Source organism: Patagioenas fasciata, chromosome Z (genome assembly GCF_037038585.1).
Source record: "Patagioenas fasciata isolate bPatFas1 chromosome Z, bPatFas1.hap1, whole genome shotgun sequence".
Lineage (NCBI taxonomy): Eukaryota > Metazoa > Chordata > Aves > Columbiformes > Columbidae > Patagioenas > Patagioenas fasciata.
In genome coordinates, this window is record NC_092560.1 from 26,239,225 (window position 1) to 26,258,126 (window position 18,902).

The window sequence follows — 18,902 nt, forward strand, 5'->3', positions numbered from 1 at the left end:
TGTTTTCAATAAACACTTTCCAGCTCTGGGAATTATTCTCACCAACCTTCCAGTGAGAAGGGCTTAGCTTTTTTTCCAGGGCTAACAAGTCTGTCTTTACCTTCAGAGCTGCCTTTAAGTATGTGAAGAACTTCTCTTAAAATCTGAGGTACCTGTCTACTGAGAGAAAGCAATTTTACAGGTAAAATGAAGGCACTTTAAATTCTGTTCATCAGTAAAAAGTTTGAAGGGTCTGGCTTAGCAGATTTTTTCAGTAACGTTTGCTTCATTTAGGTCTCAGCTCAATGAAAATGTTGTTGCTTTCGGCCTTAAAAATAAGCACCGTCCTTTTCTCTTTGCAATGATTTCTTTCATCCAATCATATTCCTGTATGCAAATTTACCATAGCTGGTACAGATAAAAAAGCACAATTAAAGCTAAGAGCTCAGTCCGGACAAAAATCACTGTGCTTCCCTCATACCTCATTTCACCTGTGTTTCAGAAACATCTTCAAACTCCTCAACTGAAAATATGGAGAAGCAAGGTTCAGACAGAAATCCTGCTCCAGGTTTGCCAGCACTTCCAGAACCTCTCAAAGATCTGAAAATTAAGTACACCAAGGTTAGTAGCATTTGCCTTTCTTAATTTTTTGTATATATTCAGCTCAGAGAGAAGGATGTACTTATTTTAATTTTATATGAACTGTAAATCAGTGCTTAAAATGTTTATTCTGACCTGTGTCTGATATGATACATATTCGCAACTAGTGTTCAGTGATCCTTTTAACCTAAGTATTTCAGGAAGTGCACAAGTGTGAAGGAATCATTTCATATTTCTCTTGAGGTGGGTGTTGTTTTTCTCCTGAAACAAACTTTCTGAAGTGATAAGATTCCCAGAAAGTACAAATGGAGCAAAGGAGAAAAGTTTCTATTATTATATTGGTTTTCAGAACAGCAAGAACAAATTAAAATGTTAACATGTTGCATCATATTGCAATCAGATTTAAATCATTTTACCAAACCAGGTCCTGTGGAAAGGGCTGTGTGAAAATGAAACTAAAACAAAATTTGTTCCACTCAAGTATTTTTCTTTGAGGTAATGGATCTGTTTTTTAGTTTAGACAAGCAACTATCAATAAAACAGATAAAGTCTACCATCACTAGTTACTCAATATTACCATAAACTTTTTGTCATAGCAAATTCTTTCCATATGTAGTTAGAAATACAGAGATAAAGAAGGTCTGAATCCAGGCATGCGTTCCCAGCTTGAAGAGGTGCTTTGCCTGTTTTATATCATAGGACAGTGATATCTCCAAGAATTCTGAACAAACTGTTGGCAGAAAATACTGAAACTCTGTTCTCTGAAATATTCAGGTAGAAATATTAGTTAGAAAGGACCTCTTTTCTTTGGATACTCCTTGGTCACTGTTCATTTTTTTTTCTCAGTACCACTGCAATTTAAATAAATTTTATTTTCCAGAACCACTGCTTATTTTATTTTCCAAATATAAAGTGTTCAGTAGTTATCCAGAGGAGTCCTTTTGAATTCCAATTTATTCTATTTTTCTCATGGAAAAAGAATATAACAAGATTTTAACACATATATTTCTTGAATAAATCTCACAGGACCTTACTTTGTAAATATTTAACAGGCTATGAAAATTATGTAGTTCTGCCAAGTAATAGCTCTCTACTTCTCTTCCTATCTCTCTATCTCTCTCTCTCTCAAAAAAAAAAAAAAAAAAAAAAAAAAAATTAATTCAGGGAAGATACTTTAGTACTTAAGTCACAGTGGTGTTCCAGAAAATACAGTGTTATTCATATAAATTTTCATTTCACCAAAGGAAAACAACCAATATGAGCAAAAGGCAGCTCAGAAATCAGATGTAACTGAATATGCAAGGTATAAAATCCTAGAAACATTTTTATCCTTCTAAAATATTTAATGACCAAGCACCTATTCCGTTAATGCAAGAAGCAACCACAAGACAGCCAGCATGGCTGAAATGTGTATAGTGTGCAACTAAGGAGAGTGTCACATAGCAAGCCCAAGTTTCTTTTGTCTTTACAATAGATAACATTTCCTTAAAAACTGCATACATTGTGTAACTGTGCAGAAATACAATGCACTTATTTACAAAAAAATGTATACCTACAAGTGAAAAAGTCCGAAATACCCTTAAGGAGGCTTGATTTTTGCAGTGCTTTCCTCCTCCCTTCAGATGTCACATGGGATTGTCTGAAAGCCGGAACAGTGTACTGAGGTACAGGGAGATTGGGTAATAGAAATGTCATCCCATACCCAACACTTTAATAAAGCCTTTCCACTCTTCTTACTCATTTTGTTCCTTTCCTGTTCCATACAATTTAGAACGTGGGGTGTGGGTATGTTTTGACTAGTTACACTGAAGGGATCAAGTTGAGAGAAGCATTAATTACTGCTCAGGTATTAACCTTTCTGTCTGAAGCCTCTTGGACAACAGAGATCTCTCAGCTCTGGAAACTCTGTTTTCTCCTTTTCTAACATGGCATAGTATCATCAGCCGTCACACAAGGATCCGAAGAAAGATCTGCAGGAGATGTTCCAAGGACTTTCCTCTTTAGTTAACACTCACTCTATTTTATTTTCTATGAGAGGCGTCATTTTGGGCAGTTTACAAAGATAATTTAATGAAGTATTTCCATATGTCTACAAATCTAGAGGTTAGTACAACTCATTTTCAGGTTATGCCTTTCACATATAGTATAAAACTAACCGCTCTTCAGGGAATTTGAATTTCAATAATTAAATTGAATGGACTTTAAACTTTGGCTTGGGTGTTAAACCACAAAGTGATCTTGAATTGGTTTAATACCTGAATCTCCTTTAAAGATATTCCAATGAACTGAATGAGTGCTGATAGATGTCTAAAAACGTACTAGTAAATATTTTACTTGGTCTGCACTGAAGAATTAAACAATGATTGTTTGTTAAATTATTTCTGTCATGATGCTTTCACATATACTAAGCCCTGTGGTGCTCCTTTAATCAGAGAAACTCAGATTAGTTAATTATTAGGTTGTCAGATTACATGAGGGGGAGAAAACAGTAGCACATTCTCTCACTAACCTGCCTGTGGAAAAACAGAAAGTGTGGAAGGGTAAGCCACTCTGAGAGAAGAAAAACTGTAACTGAGTATCACACATGTTGCAACCACTAGCTTCACAAACAAATATGAAGGTTAAAAGCACAAAAATTTGATTAGAACACCAGAGGAGAGGTAATCAACTATAAAGGTACTATAGAGCCATGCTCTTTCTAAGATCAGCTCACTTTGTAGGAACAAAGCCACTAACTGACAAATCAAAAAGTTTAAATAAATAATTAATAGGAAGAGTATGTTCTCTGCTTATTAGTTCATTGCAGCCATAAAATGTAATTCCTGCATCAAAAATAACCTACAATTCCAAGGGGAAGAAAAATTACATGAATCATTAGCCAAATATCAAAATATTGTAAGAAAACACCTGGGTGGGGCAGGGGGGTGGGGTAAGATTTCACAGTAGGTATTCTATATGGATGTATTTATTTAAAGCTTACACTTTCAGTCTTTAGTACTTCCTTAAATAATTTCATATTTTAACTGCATTGCTGATAGAATACAGTGAGACCCTATGACATATTTTGGGACTAGTGAATTAGAACTTAAAGCACTTGAACTGAGCCTCCTCTTGGGCCACAGTTCCCTTTCAGGTTTAGATATAACTGTAAGATTTATTGCCATCATCAAACTCAAGAATATCTGAATGACTCCCATCTGTTAGAGTGGGTATGAATATGGGCCAACAATTTTTCAGCACTGTGCATCACTTCAACTAAGTAATGCTGAATTGTCTTCAGCATATGGGAGCCCGGGCACAGCCCTGGTGTCTCTTCACTGTTCCTGACTGCTAAAAGAACTCTAATGAACTTTCATTCCCTGGTTTACTGTCTGCACTAGAAAGCTTGTGAGCAGTCAGCTGAGCAGGTGTTGAAATTTGGTGGACACTTTTAGCTCTATGAAACAGACAGCTAGGCTCATGTGAAAAGCATTGTCAGGAAAAGCTGTATCATAGCAAGAGCTGTTGGCTATCTGGGGACAGATTTATGATGGGAAGACCTTATGCTTTTTCTTGTACTGTAAGTTTGGAAGAGTTTCTGTTATCTAAAGAGAAGATAGCTTAGACATTTAATTTGATAGTTATAAAGCTAATCTTAATAGATAAGTTTAGGATAGTCCATGTTTTAGATACTTCTGTTACTTTTCTTGACTACATCCCTGTAGTTTGGATTATAGTTTGTGACAATAATAGTGAATTACCTAAAAAATGTTCCCTGATGAAAAATAAGTTTATAGACAGGTGCTGAATATGGGATCATGTATAGTATCTTTGCAACATCAGAAATGAAATCTTTTCTCTTCTAAGCTGTACTTTTATGCTACTTCAACAGGAGCACTGAAGCCTGAAAACCTGTATGGACATTGCAGGATATTGAACCCATAAAAAGGGAGTCCTTGTTATAGGGAAGATGCAGGAAGAAGTTATGTTTCGTAAGGTGATGACACATAATGTAGGGGCCCTAAAATCTGTTTCAGGAGAGCTATGGTATGGCCCATCTGAGACAAAGCTGTCCACGTCAAATACTTGGACACTAATGTGGCACTACATCTGGCATCTACTTTATGTTATAAAATGAACTCATGATTCTTTCAAAATACTCAAGGACTGAAGGGGGAAAAAAAAACACATTAGGATGACAAAGAAAGGCAAAGAGCAGGTCTTGTCTCCCTCTTCTCTGCTCAGGTCATTTGAGTGACAAAATCAACTGTCTAAACAAAGACAGAAATACTGTAGTCTTGCAGGCAATTTCAACTCAAAATGGTGAATGGGATCAGATTATCTGAAATGAAGTCAGTTATTTCAGAGAATCCACATTTTACTACACTCTGACACTGGGAAATAAAACAAGTCAAAAGGGTTTTTCCTTCAATAGCCTGTTACCTGGGCTCTATTTTAAATACCATGTTTCAAAAATATACAGTCTTATCTAAACTAAATATGTATTTCCAGATCTAGTGCAAAGAGGTCTGAAAGTCACTAATTTTTTGTATTGTGGAAATAAAAACCATTTTCTTTCTAAAAATACCAGTGAAATGACATTTACAAAATACCTGAAACAACACTTCTAAATCCTTGCAAAACCTAAACCTCATGGGCCATACTCAGCTATCACAAGTAACCTCCTGCATAGCATGTGCCACAGAAGGGTAGGTATTTTCCATATATGTCTGACAAAGCAGCTCAAAAAAATCTAAGCTGCCAGTGGAGTTCTGCCTGACAGATGATCCAAATATTTTTTTTTTTCAGCAGGACAGTGGAGTTGCCAGAGGCTGCTGTTGGCTGGTACTTCAATGTTCCCGGATTTTGAGATTCACATCCTATTTGTTTGCAACATATACTCCACAGTATTAAATAAGTATGGCTGCTTGCACATTTATGAGTGCAGCTGCCTGCAATGTGTGTAACACTGCTTCTTTAGAGAGCAGTGACTTTCTCTTTCCTGTCTTACATATCTGCATAAGCAAGACTGCTATCTAGCTTACAGAAGACATCAAGATAGTTTGATTTATGTGGCCCTGATACAACATTTTGTGTACACTTAATATAATTATGTTTTAAATGAAAATAGTTTAGAAACATCAATAAGAAAGATATTCTAAATTAATATTCTGGGTGATATTTGTTGGTGCAATAAATATAGCATTTAAACAAATACTTTAAAAACTTCCAAAGATGGTATGTTTTGCTACTATTCCTTTCACAGACAGATATGAATTTGGCATGCTGTAACATCATAACAGTGTTATGTTAATATTTACCTTTTACTTTGTCTCTTTTCTTGGCAATGTAGCTAGCTACTGAAGATGGCTTTTTTTTCATAGTAACCATTTAAGTGTTATATTTGCCGTTTCATAGCAGTTAGAAATTTGTATGGCTATTCTTATAACCAACCTCATCACATATCTGAAATGTCAAGGGACTTTAATGTTTATTTCACTGGCAGCTTTTGTTAAATCACAAGTTTGCTGGTCAGTCCTGATATTAGGAGGCAGCAAGAAAACTCTGTATATGGTACCAACATATAAACAAGCTGAAACATACAACAATATATTAATAGCAAATTGTTAGTATATCCAATTGGAGATGGTATTTTTATTGATCTTGGTAGTTACTACCAAACTAGTCAGCAATCATTAGCAACCATCCAGTCAGTCAGTGTAAGCAGTTTCATACTATGCAAAAAATTTCTTTCCTGAAAGCTGTCACATTTACATAACATACGTGGTTGTGGTGATAGGGCTTAAATCCTGAGTCTGTGTGACAAAAAAAGCATTTATCCTGCAATTTTGGTATCTTCAGTTTGTTCTGGCCTGAATCAACCATCCTTTCTTGATTTACCTGCCTCGAAGTGTTTTCCAGTTTTCTATTTAAAAGGCCCTGTTTTGAGCAGCAACGGTGGATCCTTAATCCTAGAGGAGAGCAAACAGGAATCACATCTTTTCAGCTAGTTGGTCTCACAGTTAAGTTTCAGTGACTAAAGGTGAGGCAAGATGCTGCAACTTTAAAGATAGGCACAATGTGAGCACAAAATACCTGGTACAATCAGTCAGAGCCTGCCACGGTCTTGATGAAGAGCACAATCAATATCTCATGTGTGTACCATAATGCAGCACCATGACAGAGAGCAAGAAGGGAAGTCATCAGCAACAGGAATGTGGGTTCAGGCACTGGGAAGGTGGTTTAGGGTGGTGACACCATTCAGCACTGACCCAGACCCAGAGACTTCAGAGATGGTTAAACAAAGGATGGCAGGTACTGTTAACATTGGACTGTATACATTATCATGTCAACTTTCTATAGCAACCTACACAACACCTGGTAGCAACATAGCCTCCTGTCTTCAACATCTGTGCCATGTATCAGATCTCTCCAGTGAGGTTTTCCTTTCTCTTTCAAGGCTAACTTATGGAGTCAGAGACAAAGTTAACTCACTTTGACAATTTCGCCAGCAGTGGCTCAGAGATAGTAGGCTCTCGGGTAGAACAGATCTTGTGCACCTACAGGTAAGGCCCAGTTTCTGTTGTGCATTTGTGAATGGAGATAAGTACCTCAGATTTCACCCAGAGGTTATTGTCCTTCACTCTCCTTCTAAATTTTCAAAGCTGTGTAATATCATATAACTTCTCAGTAATTCAACTAAAGTAGAGCGTATTTTTGGTAGATTGTGTTATTCTCTGACACATAGCAATTGCTGGATCACTTCATTTTGTATCATCTTTAATATGACAGAAGACAAAATTTGGAAATGTTATCATTATTTTAATAATAGTATAAAGTACATCTTTTAAAAGACAACATTTACTTTTTTAGAATAGTGTGTATGGTATCATGTTTTCCTTACACAATTGAAAAATATCGATTTTTCAGGCACAATTGCAGGGGTTTATTTTCTTGTTAGTCTGTTAGTTTGTCTTAATGGAAAAGCAGACTAATTTCTACAGATTGAATCAACAGTCTTTTTATTATTTAGCGAGCAAAAAAGCAGAGAGATGTGCAAGACTGCTCATTCCCAAGACCATCTTTGGACATAATCTTAAGTGAATATCTATCACAACTGAAATTAGGACACCAAAGTTTGAAAGAGAAGGGAAGTGTCATACCAAACAGACAACAAATTTATTACTAAAAGCAAAACAAAAATGGTGGGAATTTCATGTCATCTTCAAAGAAAGTATTTTTGTATGACACCAATGTAATTTAAACTTTATAAGGATTTCAAACACTTAATTATTCCTTCAGTTGTAACATAACCCTTGCCACTTACTTATTCCTGTACAAAAGGCCCTAGGTTTGAATTTCTGGGATTGTTATAACACAAAAGGTTACAGATCATACAAGTTGAGTATGGGAAACAACAATGCCCACTTTGCTTTGTTTAGGCCTTGTTCTAAGTATGCCAGCAATGTTGCAATCAGCAGTTGATTATATTTGTTCCAGTCATGCAAAGTAAATTCAGTACACAATGTACTTTCAGCCAGTATAAAGGTTTAATCTTTGAGTAAGGACACAGTTCTTAACATGCATTAAATGAACTTTGTGTATCTATTTCATTGGTGCTGGGTAACTTGTTATGATTAACTTTGGTGCGGGCCAGCTGCTGTGCAATTATTGTTCCTTTGTGCTGTTTAATAGCTAGCTATATGTTTAGTACTGTATGAAGAGCCTGAAACAGAAAGATTCTAAATAAAATGACAGGATATTCTAGCAAGATTGAGGAAAGCACAATTTTAGCTTATTTTCTTGGTTTTATTGTTAGACTTTTTCCAGTCCTTGTCAGGTAGAAGTCAGGAGAAAACAGTTAGATTAGAAAAGCATGCTGGTCTGGTTTTCCTGGAATATAGATGTTCCGCATGAGGGCAACAGATCAGTAAAAATGGTTAGATGATGTCTGACGCAATGGAAAATGAAGAGTGGTGGTGTCTGCTGAGGGAAATCAGTGTAGGGACATAACAGAGATATTCACAGTCGAAATGAAGTATGAAAAACTATCAAAATGGAAACAAGTACTATTTATTTGCTGTAATACCCTTGCAGTTCAAACAATAACAATCAGCCCTTGGCAGTAATAGTTAGAATAACAGGAATATACTTGCGTTTTATGCCTAAAGGCTGAATGGGAAGACAGGGAATTGTCACCAGTGTCATGGTGACAAAAGATTCAGTAGCTGTGACCATTAAATTGGAGGTAATCGGGGTATTAATAGAAATATCTACCTACCTACTACCAATAGCAAGGGCAGTCTTGGCTTTCTCTAAGCTTACTAACAGGGTGCTTCTGAGGAATACATTAGCCATTTCCTCTAGATTTGTTATTCTGTTATTCCTGTCTTTATTGAGTGGAGTCAATTCTGTGTTTTCTGCAGAAGATTAAGAGCCTTATGTTTCTGCTTTTAAATTTTGATAACAATCACATTCAATGAAGCACCAATCCAGAAAGCCAAGGGTATTTCGGTGAAAAAAAAAAAAAAAAAGAAGAACCCCTCCCTAATCTCTAATTATTTTTCCTCTGTAACATAAATAGAGAGAAGTATAATTGCTTGCTTTTTACTCTGTCTAAGTGGTTCTTCCTCTGTTTCATTTAATTGACTGTGGTGGAGTTTTTTTAGCCTTGACTTTAATTTCAGAAAAGTATGTTATTGTTTATTTTTATCAGGTTGTTGGTGGTTTTGATTTTGTTTTGGGGAGGGGGTGGTAGTGGGTTTTCTTTATTTGTTTGTTGTTGTTTTTTTTTTTTTTTGGGTGGGGGGTGGTTTTTTGGGGAGGGTTTGTTTTTGTTTTTTGCTTTTTGTTTTTTTTCAGGAGAGACTGAAGTGAAACTAACACAAAGCTAAACAAAATAGTGTTGTCCCAGATACTACATGTACTATGTATACTAAACCCAATGACTGGGTTTACTTTTGTTGGGGCATATAACAGAAAGGCTCTCCACTGTTACCAACTCTGTGGGCACAGGAAACCAAGGTAGCTTTAGGTAGGTCATTTAGGACTGTAACTCCCTTGTAGATCACAGACTTCATTCTGAGCGAGGAAGAACTCCTTTGTTACAGTATCTTATTATGATGTGAAACAAAGTGAAAATATAATGTAGAAAGTTTTCTTCTCCGACTGAAGTTAATCTTAAAAGGCTATTCCTGGTTAAGTCCGTAATTGATTACTCATCTCTTCAGAATAATGTAGAAACAGCTATTCCATTTTTAATTCAGATACCTTTCAGTTAGGCAGCTGTCAGCTGTGAAAGATAGATTCATTCATTAAAACAGGTCATGAACAACAGCTATATATATATATGTTACTAATATTGTTGCCCTCATTCTTACCCCGCAGATATTTATAAACAATGAGTGGCATCATTCAATCAGTGGTAAAAAATTTGAAGTCTTTAACCCTGCAAATGAAGAGAAAATCTGTGAAGTTGAAGAAGGCGACAAGGTAGGGGTTTTTTATGGTCTTAACCCTAGTTTTAAATTAATTTCTGCATCTTAAAAGCAGGAAGCATCCACCTGTGTTAATGTAAGGATTCACCTCCGAGATATACTTACTTCATCTTATATACATTGTTTTGCAAACATAGTTCTTGACTCTTTTACTAAACCTTAATATCGTTTGTAAACATATGTTGAAAATTGCTATACTCTTCAGATTTTTCCTTATACGATGAAAGTTCTGATTAAATTTTTGTTTGGTTGTTTTTTTGTTGTTAAAAATATTTATTCTTTTTGTTATCTTTGATTAGTGGCATCTAGTAATGTGTGTCTGTTATTTGTCTTGGTGCTTCCTTAAACAGTGATATAATCTGTTAATTATTCATTTATACAAGGTTTTTCATTATAGATGACATGAAGTGGACAAATATTGGTATTTTCTCACACAGGTGTTGCAAAGATGATCAGCATTTAGAGCTATGGATATGTCTTCTCAGTACTGCCCCCTTCAAAAATTTAGTCTTGTAAAAAATGTATTGGAACATACTCCTAATAAAGATTCTGAAGCTGAAGGTCAAATAGACACTTGTGTTCCACCAAAAGTGATTTCTCTACATCATGACAAATTGATAAATTTTGGCAGAGGACTAAAAATATTGTTGATACCTGTAAACAAATATTTCCAGTAAGCAGCTCTGTATTTTTGTTATATTATGTATTTTTCTGCTGACAAGATTTACCTGGAGCTACCATATGGTTTAAATATAAGTTATCATGTACAGAGGTTAGTTTTTTCAATAGAATAAACAATTCCACTTAAAAAGTTTTAAAACCTGTGACCAAATAATTTTTTTGTCATAAACTCAGAGAAAATATGCATAAGAAGAGAATGTTCTAGTTCCATTTCACACAGTATACAAAAAAGTTATAACTCTGAGAATAAAACTGGTTTTATACTTACTTTTGGTTCTTACAAATATTTATATAATTTTCTACATTTTTTTAATTTTTACATTCAAAAGTGAGAAAATTTTCTCACATTTCTCAAGAAATGACATCTGATATTTATGTTAGCCAAGAAATGACTTGTATGAAAAGTGTGTTTTAAACTTAGCAGCAAAATGTCCATTAAACACCTATTTATCTATGAGAACTACCATGAAACTTAGAAGATGTTTCTCTGTGTTATAAATTCACCAAAATTAACTGTCAATAAAATAAGCACAGTCACTTTCAGAATATTTTAATTTACTGTACAAAGATTCACTCTGAATTGAAATGCAGTTTCATTCAACTGTTCATTCCACATCCTGTGCTCACTGAATCTCAGTTACTGTGCTCTGTAATTTCATCATGAATCTCCTGATGAACTTTGGCTCAAATGCTATCTGTCTCGCACATGAGCAATAATGAGTGCATACTATTAAGAAGGTCATAGTGAAGACACATTTAAGACCTTTTGTTAGACAAAGATGGGTGAGAAAGTCTGCGTGAATCCAGCTTTTGATCATTTCATATATCTAACCATGAGTTCCCCCTGTTTTTCTTCAGTCCCAGTTACCCGTATAGAGTGCTCAGGGTCACTGAGTTTATTTCAGGCTCTTTTTCTTCTCAATCAAATAATTTCATAAGCATGCTGTAAATTTCTGAATCATATCCCCCTAGAACCACATATGCTTTGGTGTAAAATTCTGCTGCTTCTACCTCTTCTCTATTTAGTGTTTAAAAATCAAATTACATAGGAAATCTGGTTGGCCTGATATTTGATCATCCTCAAATTAAATAACTCATGACCTGCAACTGTTCACTTACCATTCAGAATTTTTGTCCTTACAAGCACTCTAACAACTCATTAGATAAAGAGGTAATACTGTTCAACACACGTTTGCTTTCTCTTCAATAATTTTGCAAACTAATGTGGAATGACAACTGCTATTAACCAAATTACTGAGTGAAATGTACAAATCTAGTAAATTACATAGTCATTGTGAACCTAATAGTCTAGAGCTTAGTCTTGGGATAATGAGCCAAGAGACTTTAAGAATTTAATTTGTATGTACAATAGGGTTGACAAAGGGCTATACACTGCCATGCAGAGGTATTTAAAAAAAAAAAAAAAAAAAAAGTGGAGATTACAAAGCATAGACATACATGTGGGTGGGAACTGTTTTCCTTTCAGTTTGATGGATCTTTCAAGCTACGTTCGCTAATCCTAAAGGCCTTCTGTAATAAAGCAGACCAACAAATGATCAGTTGCATGTAAAGTAAAGGTTCTTCTGTAAAAAGTCTAAACTTGCTCTGAAAGAAGCTGTCTGTCTTTATATTCGTGGTGTAGGTTTATGTACCCAAATTAAATTTCATACAGTTGAAGAACATTTTTCTTCTTACAGCTATTCACAGCCTTATATTAATTTTTTTCTTGTTTTATTTATTGCTGCACTTGTAGAAGAAAAAACACATGGCACTGTATTTTGTTTTAATTTACATCATTCACACAAGTATTTTTTATGGTTTTCCCTTGTTCTTCTTCAGCAAAAAACAATGCATACTTCCAAGTCATATTGAAAAGTTATAGAATATGTATAATCAAAAGAGATGACAATAAAATAAGATGAATTAAATGTTCATTGAATACAGTTTTCTGGGTGACAGATATGTGGTAAGGTCTTGATAACATTCTGACAAATTATGAAGAAAAGTAATTATTTTTAATCTGGTAGATTTCAGATACCTCATGTAGATGACTGGTCAGTATTACCCTATAGTAATGCTAATGCTATTTGCAGAGATCCTTCCTATCCTTTTCCCAAACTTCCTGGAAAGCTCATTAGGAAGTTCTGTGGGCTTTCTGCCTAGCAGGTCTGTGTGGGTTTTTCTACCCAACTTATCCGCCCCACTCCCAGTATGTAAACATTAGTTGTTGCTATCAACATCAGTTGAATATTTAAGATCTGGTTTACATTTAGAACAATCGACTTTGATGTTGATTTAGCCAAATTTGTTAGTTTAGTTAACCTTGATGATTTCCCCGGAGGATATTCTACTAACCAATTGTAAAAAAAAAAAAAAAAAACAAACCAAAAAAAAAAAAACAAAAAAAAAAAACCAAAAAAAAAAACCAAAAAAACAAAAAAAAAACCACCAAAGTTTGGAAAGAATACTTTAAACAATATTGTATAGAGTCCTTCTCTTTAAAAAAAAAAAAAATTAAAAAAAAATATATAAAGAAATTTATATACATATAAAGAAACTTATATATATATAAAGAAACCAAACTAATGTCACTGTTTTAATGGGAAACCTTTTGCAAGATTGTGAAATATAGAAGTATTCCGAATACTAAAAGACTTTTCTCAAAAGATTTTTAATTGGGTTTATTTATATCCTGGAACACACTTGGACAGAAATGAGTTTCATACAATTCATTGTAGATTTTTCTACCATAGTGAAAGCCAAATTATAAATAATAAATTATGAGATTCAAAAAAAATGGACTGACAAATTAGCTTCTTCAAACAAAGACAATTCTTAGACTTCAGAACATTTAGGCTTATAATTTTTAATCTGGTTAATTGTTCAATCATTAAAATTATTTTAAATATAAGTAAGTGTCCCTTAAAAATTCAAAAGCAAACGTAATTATTTCTCTTTCTCAATAATAAATTTTTGCTCATTTTATTAAACAGTCCAAGGAACAGATTTTTCTAATGTGGTCTTCAGCACACCACCAGATACTTCTAGATGATGTTTAGTACTTAAATATTAAACTTATAGATTTGGGTATCTCTTTGTTCATAAAAGAGATTAAATTGCATCATCAGTGTAACTGGTGGGTGTGTGCCCAATTACAGACAGTAGAAGGAAGATGATTTGACAATCTAAGTTTTAAAATAGAGTTCCTTAATATGTTTTTGTTTTAGAAGCTTAGAGAAGTTAACATTTCTGAAATTACAACAAAAGTCTTTGCAAGAAAATAATCCATGTACCTAGAATTACTGTACTAATTCTGATTAGATTTATGTTGGTGTCTCTAATTTATCTTGGATATTTAACAACAAAGAAGACTTATGACAGAATCAATTACTGATTATAAAAGTCTCTCTGTTTCCCCCACAGGCAGATGTAGACAAGGCTGTTAAAGCAGCTAGAAAAGCTTTTGAGCTTGGGTCACCCTGGCGTACAATGGATGCTTCAGAGCGAGGGAGGCTCTTGAATAAACTAGCTGACTTAGTTGAAAGAGATCGGCTGATTTTAGCTGTGAGTATAACACACGAACAAAAAGACTGGAAAAAAAAAGCCTATGTCCTGATTTTTAAAGCAAGATGTATGCATGTATAACAGGTTAAGTCCTTGGAAAGTCAGGCTGTCTCAATACTTGTTTTTCATCTGTGTTGCAAATGAACCTTATTAAACTGTCTTGCACTCTGGTCTACTAACACCCCACATCAACAGAGTACTTGAATACTTGATTAGCTTTAAGATGATACTTAAGCTGACTACAATCGATACAATTTTAATAGTTGATTCTTAAGGACACATTAAGTTAGACCACACACTTAACACTAGTCTAAATCAAGACCTGAATCAAGGCCTAAGCTCAAAGCCTGGCACAGCACTTTCAGATGATGAAGGTAAGAACTGGGAGAAAATTTTAATTTCATGGCTGCGTATTTTGTTATCATTAGTCCTTTATTAACTCCAGCTGGCAACTAGTAATGAGTAAGAAACCTTATTCAGAGCTAAAACCAACAATTAATTACTTATTAATAGGAAGAACATGGTGAATGACGTCCTTTCTCTAACCGCCACTGTGTATTGGCTGTTTCACCATTTTTAACGGCAGACACATGAACTATAGCATCACCATCTACCAAGTGTGCAAGAAAGAACATTTAAGATTAAAATGCACCACCAATTTGATAAAGTGTGGTACCCCTCTCCCTTATTCTAAATCCCACATATGGTGCTACAGTTAAGGAGATCTCTTTGCTATTTCAGACACTTTCTGGAATTAACAGTTAGGATAATTGCTTGCATTATTCTGAAGATGAACCATGGCTTTCTGTCAAGGCAGTCAAAAATTTAAGAGAGCAGGAGGAGTATCTAATATTCAGGACCATCATTCAGACTGTTCTAGTTGCAATTGAAATATTTAGCCATTAACTACAAACCACACCACTGATTAGCTCATAAAATTTAAACTTTCAAAATACGTAAAACCTGCAAAAAATCTCTTGCCCATTCTACTGTCCTTATGGTTGCAGTATAGGAAGACACTTGCACATGTCCAAAACAAGTTTTTAAAAGCAGAATGAAAATTCAAAGTAACCGAGATTGTTTCCTTGAACTCTGAAGCCTGCAACTGTCAAACTTACACTTCTCTTCAACTAAGTTATTTTTCTAAATGAATCTTGTCACCTTGATACAGGTTGATAATCACCTAGTTTCTCAGGAGAAAACTTGGGTGGCTAGAACTTGTAACCTTAAAAATGCTAGATTTATTGGACTTCAGAGAGACAAAATTCTAAGAAAGTTGCATTTCTAATAGGAAAAGTATGCCACCTTGTCAGTTAAATACTGGATAAGCTGGTATTTGCTTCTTTACTGTCTAGCCTAAGGCCTTACACATGCAAAGAGGATGGAGGAATAATCTTTTTTCCACAGGAAAGCTGAAGCATTAAGATAGTTTTTGTTCTCCCTTGCCATTTTCATAATATGAAAGTATTGCTTTTCCCTGGGGCCCCTCCCAGGTTTCTGTTTTACTGACTTTGGTTTTATTTCCCACAACTTACTAACTTTATTTACTACTTTTCACTTTTAGATAAGGTGTGTTTGAATGGCTTCCACACTTCATCAAAATGAAGAGAGATTTTTTTCACTCACAGCTTAACCGAGCTGCAGAACTAGTGCTATAGAGCAGCAAATAGCTTTGTAAACACTAGACATCAAAATAGGCCCCCAAAGCTCATTGCAAATGCATTTTCCTGTGTTCATGCAACTAATCAGGATCAGAATTACTCCATTTTAGTTTTTCATAGAGTGATAAGATACCTCTCCTGAAGCTGCAGATCCTCAACTGCCCGATAGGTAGACTACTAGAAGAATAAGTCAAAGCAGGATATTGAAAGAGGCACTTAGAACTTTGTTTCTGAGGTTTCAGTTCATTGTGATTTTTGAAACTATAGAGTTCATAACTTTGAGGCCAGGGAATAATTTTCTCCCATGCCCAAAAAGAACAACAATATGTGGATATATTGTCCAAAATGACAAGTGCTTATCTCATTTAATCCGTTCCTTGTTGCTAAAAGCCATCAAGCATTGCTGGCTTCTCTATTTGTTCAGTTTTCTACTCAGGTATGACATCAGCAATATGTTCAGTTAACTAAAGCTGTCCACTTTACAGCAGAGTTGTTGGTGATACATTGTATTTGCGGGATCAGTCAGTAGAGTCAGCCTGAAATGCTAAAAAACCTTGGACATACAAAATAACAAATTTAGAAAATTAAATAATATTTCTAAGATCTGATTGGATCTTGAACCTACAGTTTGAGTTTCTCTTACTAAGCATCAGAACAGAATTGTTCACAAAGTTGAAAGTGCCTAGTGTCTCTGTGAAGGAAAACTTGAGAAAAAATTCTAGCAGTGTCAAGAAGATATTGATGCTATTTAAGAACTGAGCATGGTCTTTAACTATATGTCTCAACAATGAAGGGTATTAAAAAGTCATTAACCTGAACCATTTTCCCTAGATTTGTCTGGAAATCAACCCTATTTAGTGCTGGTGTCTTTGTAGAATCACTAAAGCACTGTGAGTGGAACAGAATTGGTCAACTGGAAATTTATGGATGTTGAATGAATATTTGCTGATTATTATTCTCAAGGTTTATATCTGTATTGCATGGAGATCCATGGTAAGGAGAGTTAAGCTTGGTTTCAAGTAAACCGGTTAGTTCACTCAGTTAGCAGTTAGCAAATAAAAGAGTCTCTTTTTTATAACTATTTATTATTCATAATGAACTTTTCTCAGTAAGAGTTCTTGATGGCTCACATCTTTCCTTTGTACATCAAACACACAAGATATATTTGAGGTATTTTATTCCATGCTTTGAGTCTTCTTCCTTATATAAGTTGTTAACCATGCATTTATTAAGTACCTAGAAAGACATTCCTTAATCACTAAAAAGCACAGGATCCTAAGTTAATGTGACAGCTATTTCCAGGGAATTACTGCCTACCTTGGCTGTCAGTGTGAACAGGCTGAGGGAGGCCACTCATTTTATTTGCGTCAGTTTTTGTGCAGAGTCCTACCTGATCATTCATCTACACCTGTAGAATATTTAGTCTAAACTACAACAATGTAAGTGATTCAGATGGGGGAAAAGCTATTTTTTCATGAGAAAATTTCACTATTACATGATCATGTTATCTGCATAGCTCACTGTGAATAAACCATAACGAAAATTTCTCATTTGTAAATTGCTAACTTGGGATTTTCAAGTACTAAATATCTTGCAGAGGGTAATTAATGAAAATGTTTGTACTACAGCTGAAAACCTCTGAACTGGACAACCAAAAGCTAAATGACAAAGCATAAGCACGAGAACCATTATCAGTATTTGATATTAACTTTGTAATTGTTGTTGTCTGCAGACAATGGAAGCCATTAATGGTGGAAAACTCTTTTCTACTGCTTACCTGATGGATTTAAATGCTTGTATCAAATCATTACGCTACTGTGCAGGTTGGGCTGATAAAATCCATGGGCGTACTGTTCCAATGGGTGAGTACATATGAGATGAAAAAAGTACAGAACTGAAGCCAAAGTGTTCTGTAAAAGACTGCCTTTTTCTAAAAGTTAGGCAACAGAAAAATTATCTCAAATAAAAAATATTTTTGTTCTTAATACAGGTTATTTCATATCCATCATAGTACACGTTTCAAACATTTAGTGCAGTTCTTCACATTTATTTTTTTGTCTGTACACCGCTAATAAGTACTGTTCATTGACCAAAAGATTTTTGCTAGTACGTCTATGAAGTCTGATAAGTCACTTTTGCACAGAAAAGTATAGCTTATGCAATGGTACAGTAATAAAACCCAGGTATTTGTTTATTAAAGCTAAGATTAGCACAAAGAGTAATATTTGTTTCCGTTATTGGATAATGTATTAGGAAGAGTACCAAAAGATAGGAATGAGGAAACATTCCTTTATTTTGCTCAAATTTCTTTCTGTTCCCCCTCCCATTAAGCAGCTCTATGAAAACATTGTTTGTAGCTGCCTTCTTCCAGGCAAAGGAAAGAATGGTAATAAAGAAGGAATTACGGAAAACTAGACTGATAAATACTTCCAACCTTTTCGCATCACATAGATCTCCATACTCGGCTTAATGGAACAGGTTTATTTGAATCAAAGGGAATTTTACACTTAATGGATTTGCTTTAAGCTAAGATCTAATATTAAAAAATTTCTGATATGTACCTAAGATTTTAAATAGCTTTTAAAAGAGTACCTTCCCCCCCACCCCCCCAAAAAAGAAAAAAAAAAAAAAAAAAAGATGATAAAAGAAAAAGAAATGAGGAACACTCATTGGTTTGTTGTGCATATCAGATTGAGAAGAGGGTTTGTCACTCCAAAAAGTCAGTCAGCCTGCCAGAATCAAGCCTTGGAGTTATGTAGAAAATAGATATTGAATCCAGATGTGCTTTATGGTGGGTTTTTTGCATAGTTAAGATTTTGAAAATATTATTTATAAGTAGAATTGTATCCAGCTAAGTTTGGTATCCAACTTCATCTTCTTTCTGGTTTAACTGTTTCTCACAAATGCTTTGTCTGAATGTCTAATTTATGTCTTCTTCTCC

The 18,902-nt window shown here is 34.6% G+C and overlaps 1 protein-coding gene across 2 annotated transcripts in view; it reads left to right on the top strand.

The window, feature by feature from the left end:
- Window positions 1-409: 409 nt before the first annotated feature.
- ALDH1A1 (aldehyde dehydrogenase 1 family member A1) overlaps window positions 410-18,902 on the top strand; it is a 33,703-nt gene continuing 15,210 nt past the window's right edge. Inside the window, exons 1-5 of one of the 2 annotated variants that reach the window (XM_071802079.1) lie at window positions 492-600; window positions 7,019-7,124; window positions 9,946-10,050; window positions 14,160-14,300; window positions 17,694-17,823. In XM_071802079.1, the coding sequence (XP_071658180.1) occupies window positions 14,226-14,300; window positions 17,694-17,823 (205 nt within the window). In that variant the 5' untranslated portion in view covers window positions 492-600; window positions 7,019-7,124; window positions 9,946-10,050; window positions 14,160-14,225. Of the gene's footprint in view, window positions 601-7,018; window positions 7,125-9,945; window positions 10,051-14,159; window positions 14,301-17,693; window positions 17,824-18,902 lie in introns of both variants that reach the window. The other variant, XM_065860619.2, reaches the window with a different exon arrangement.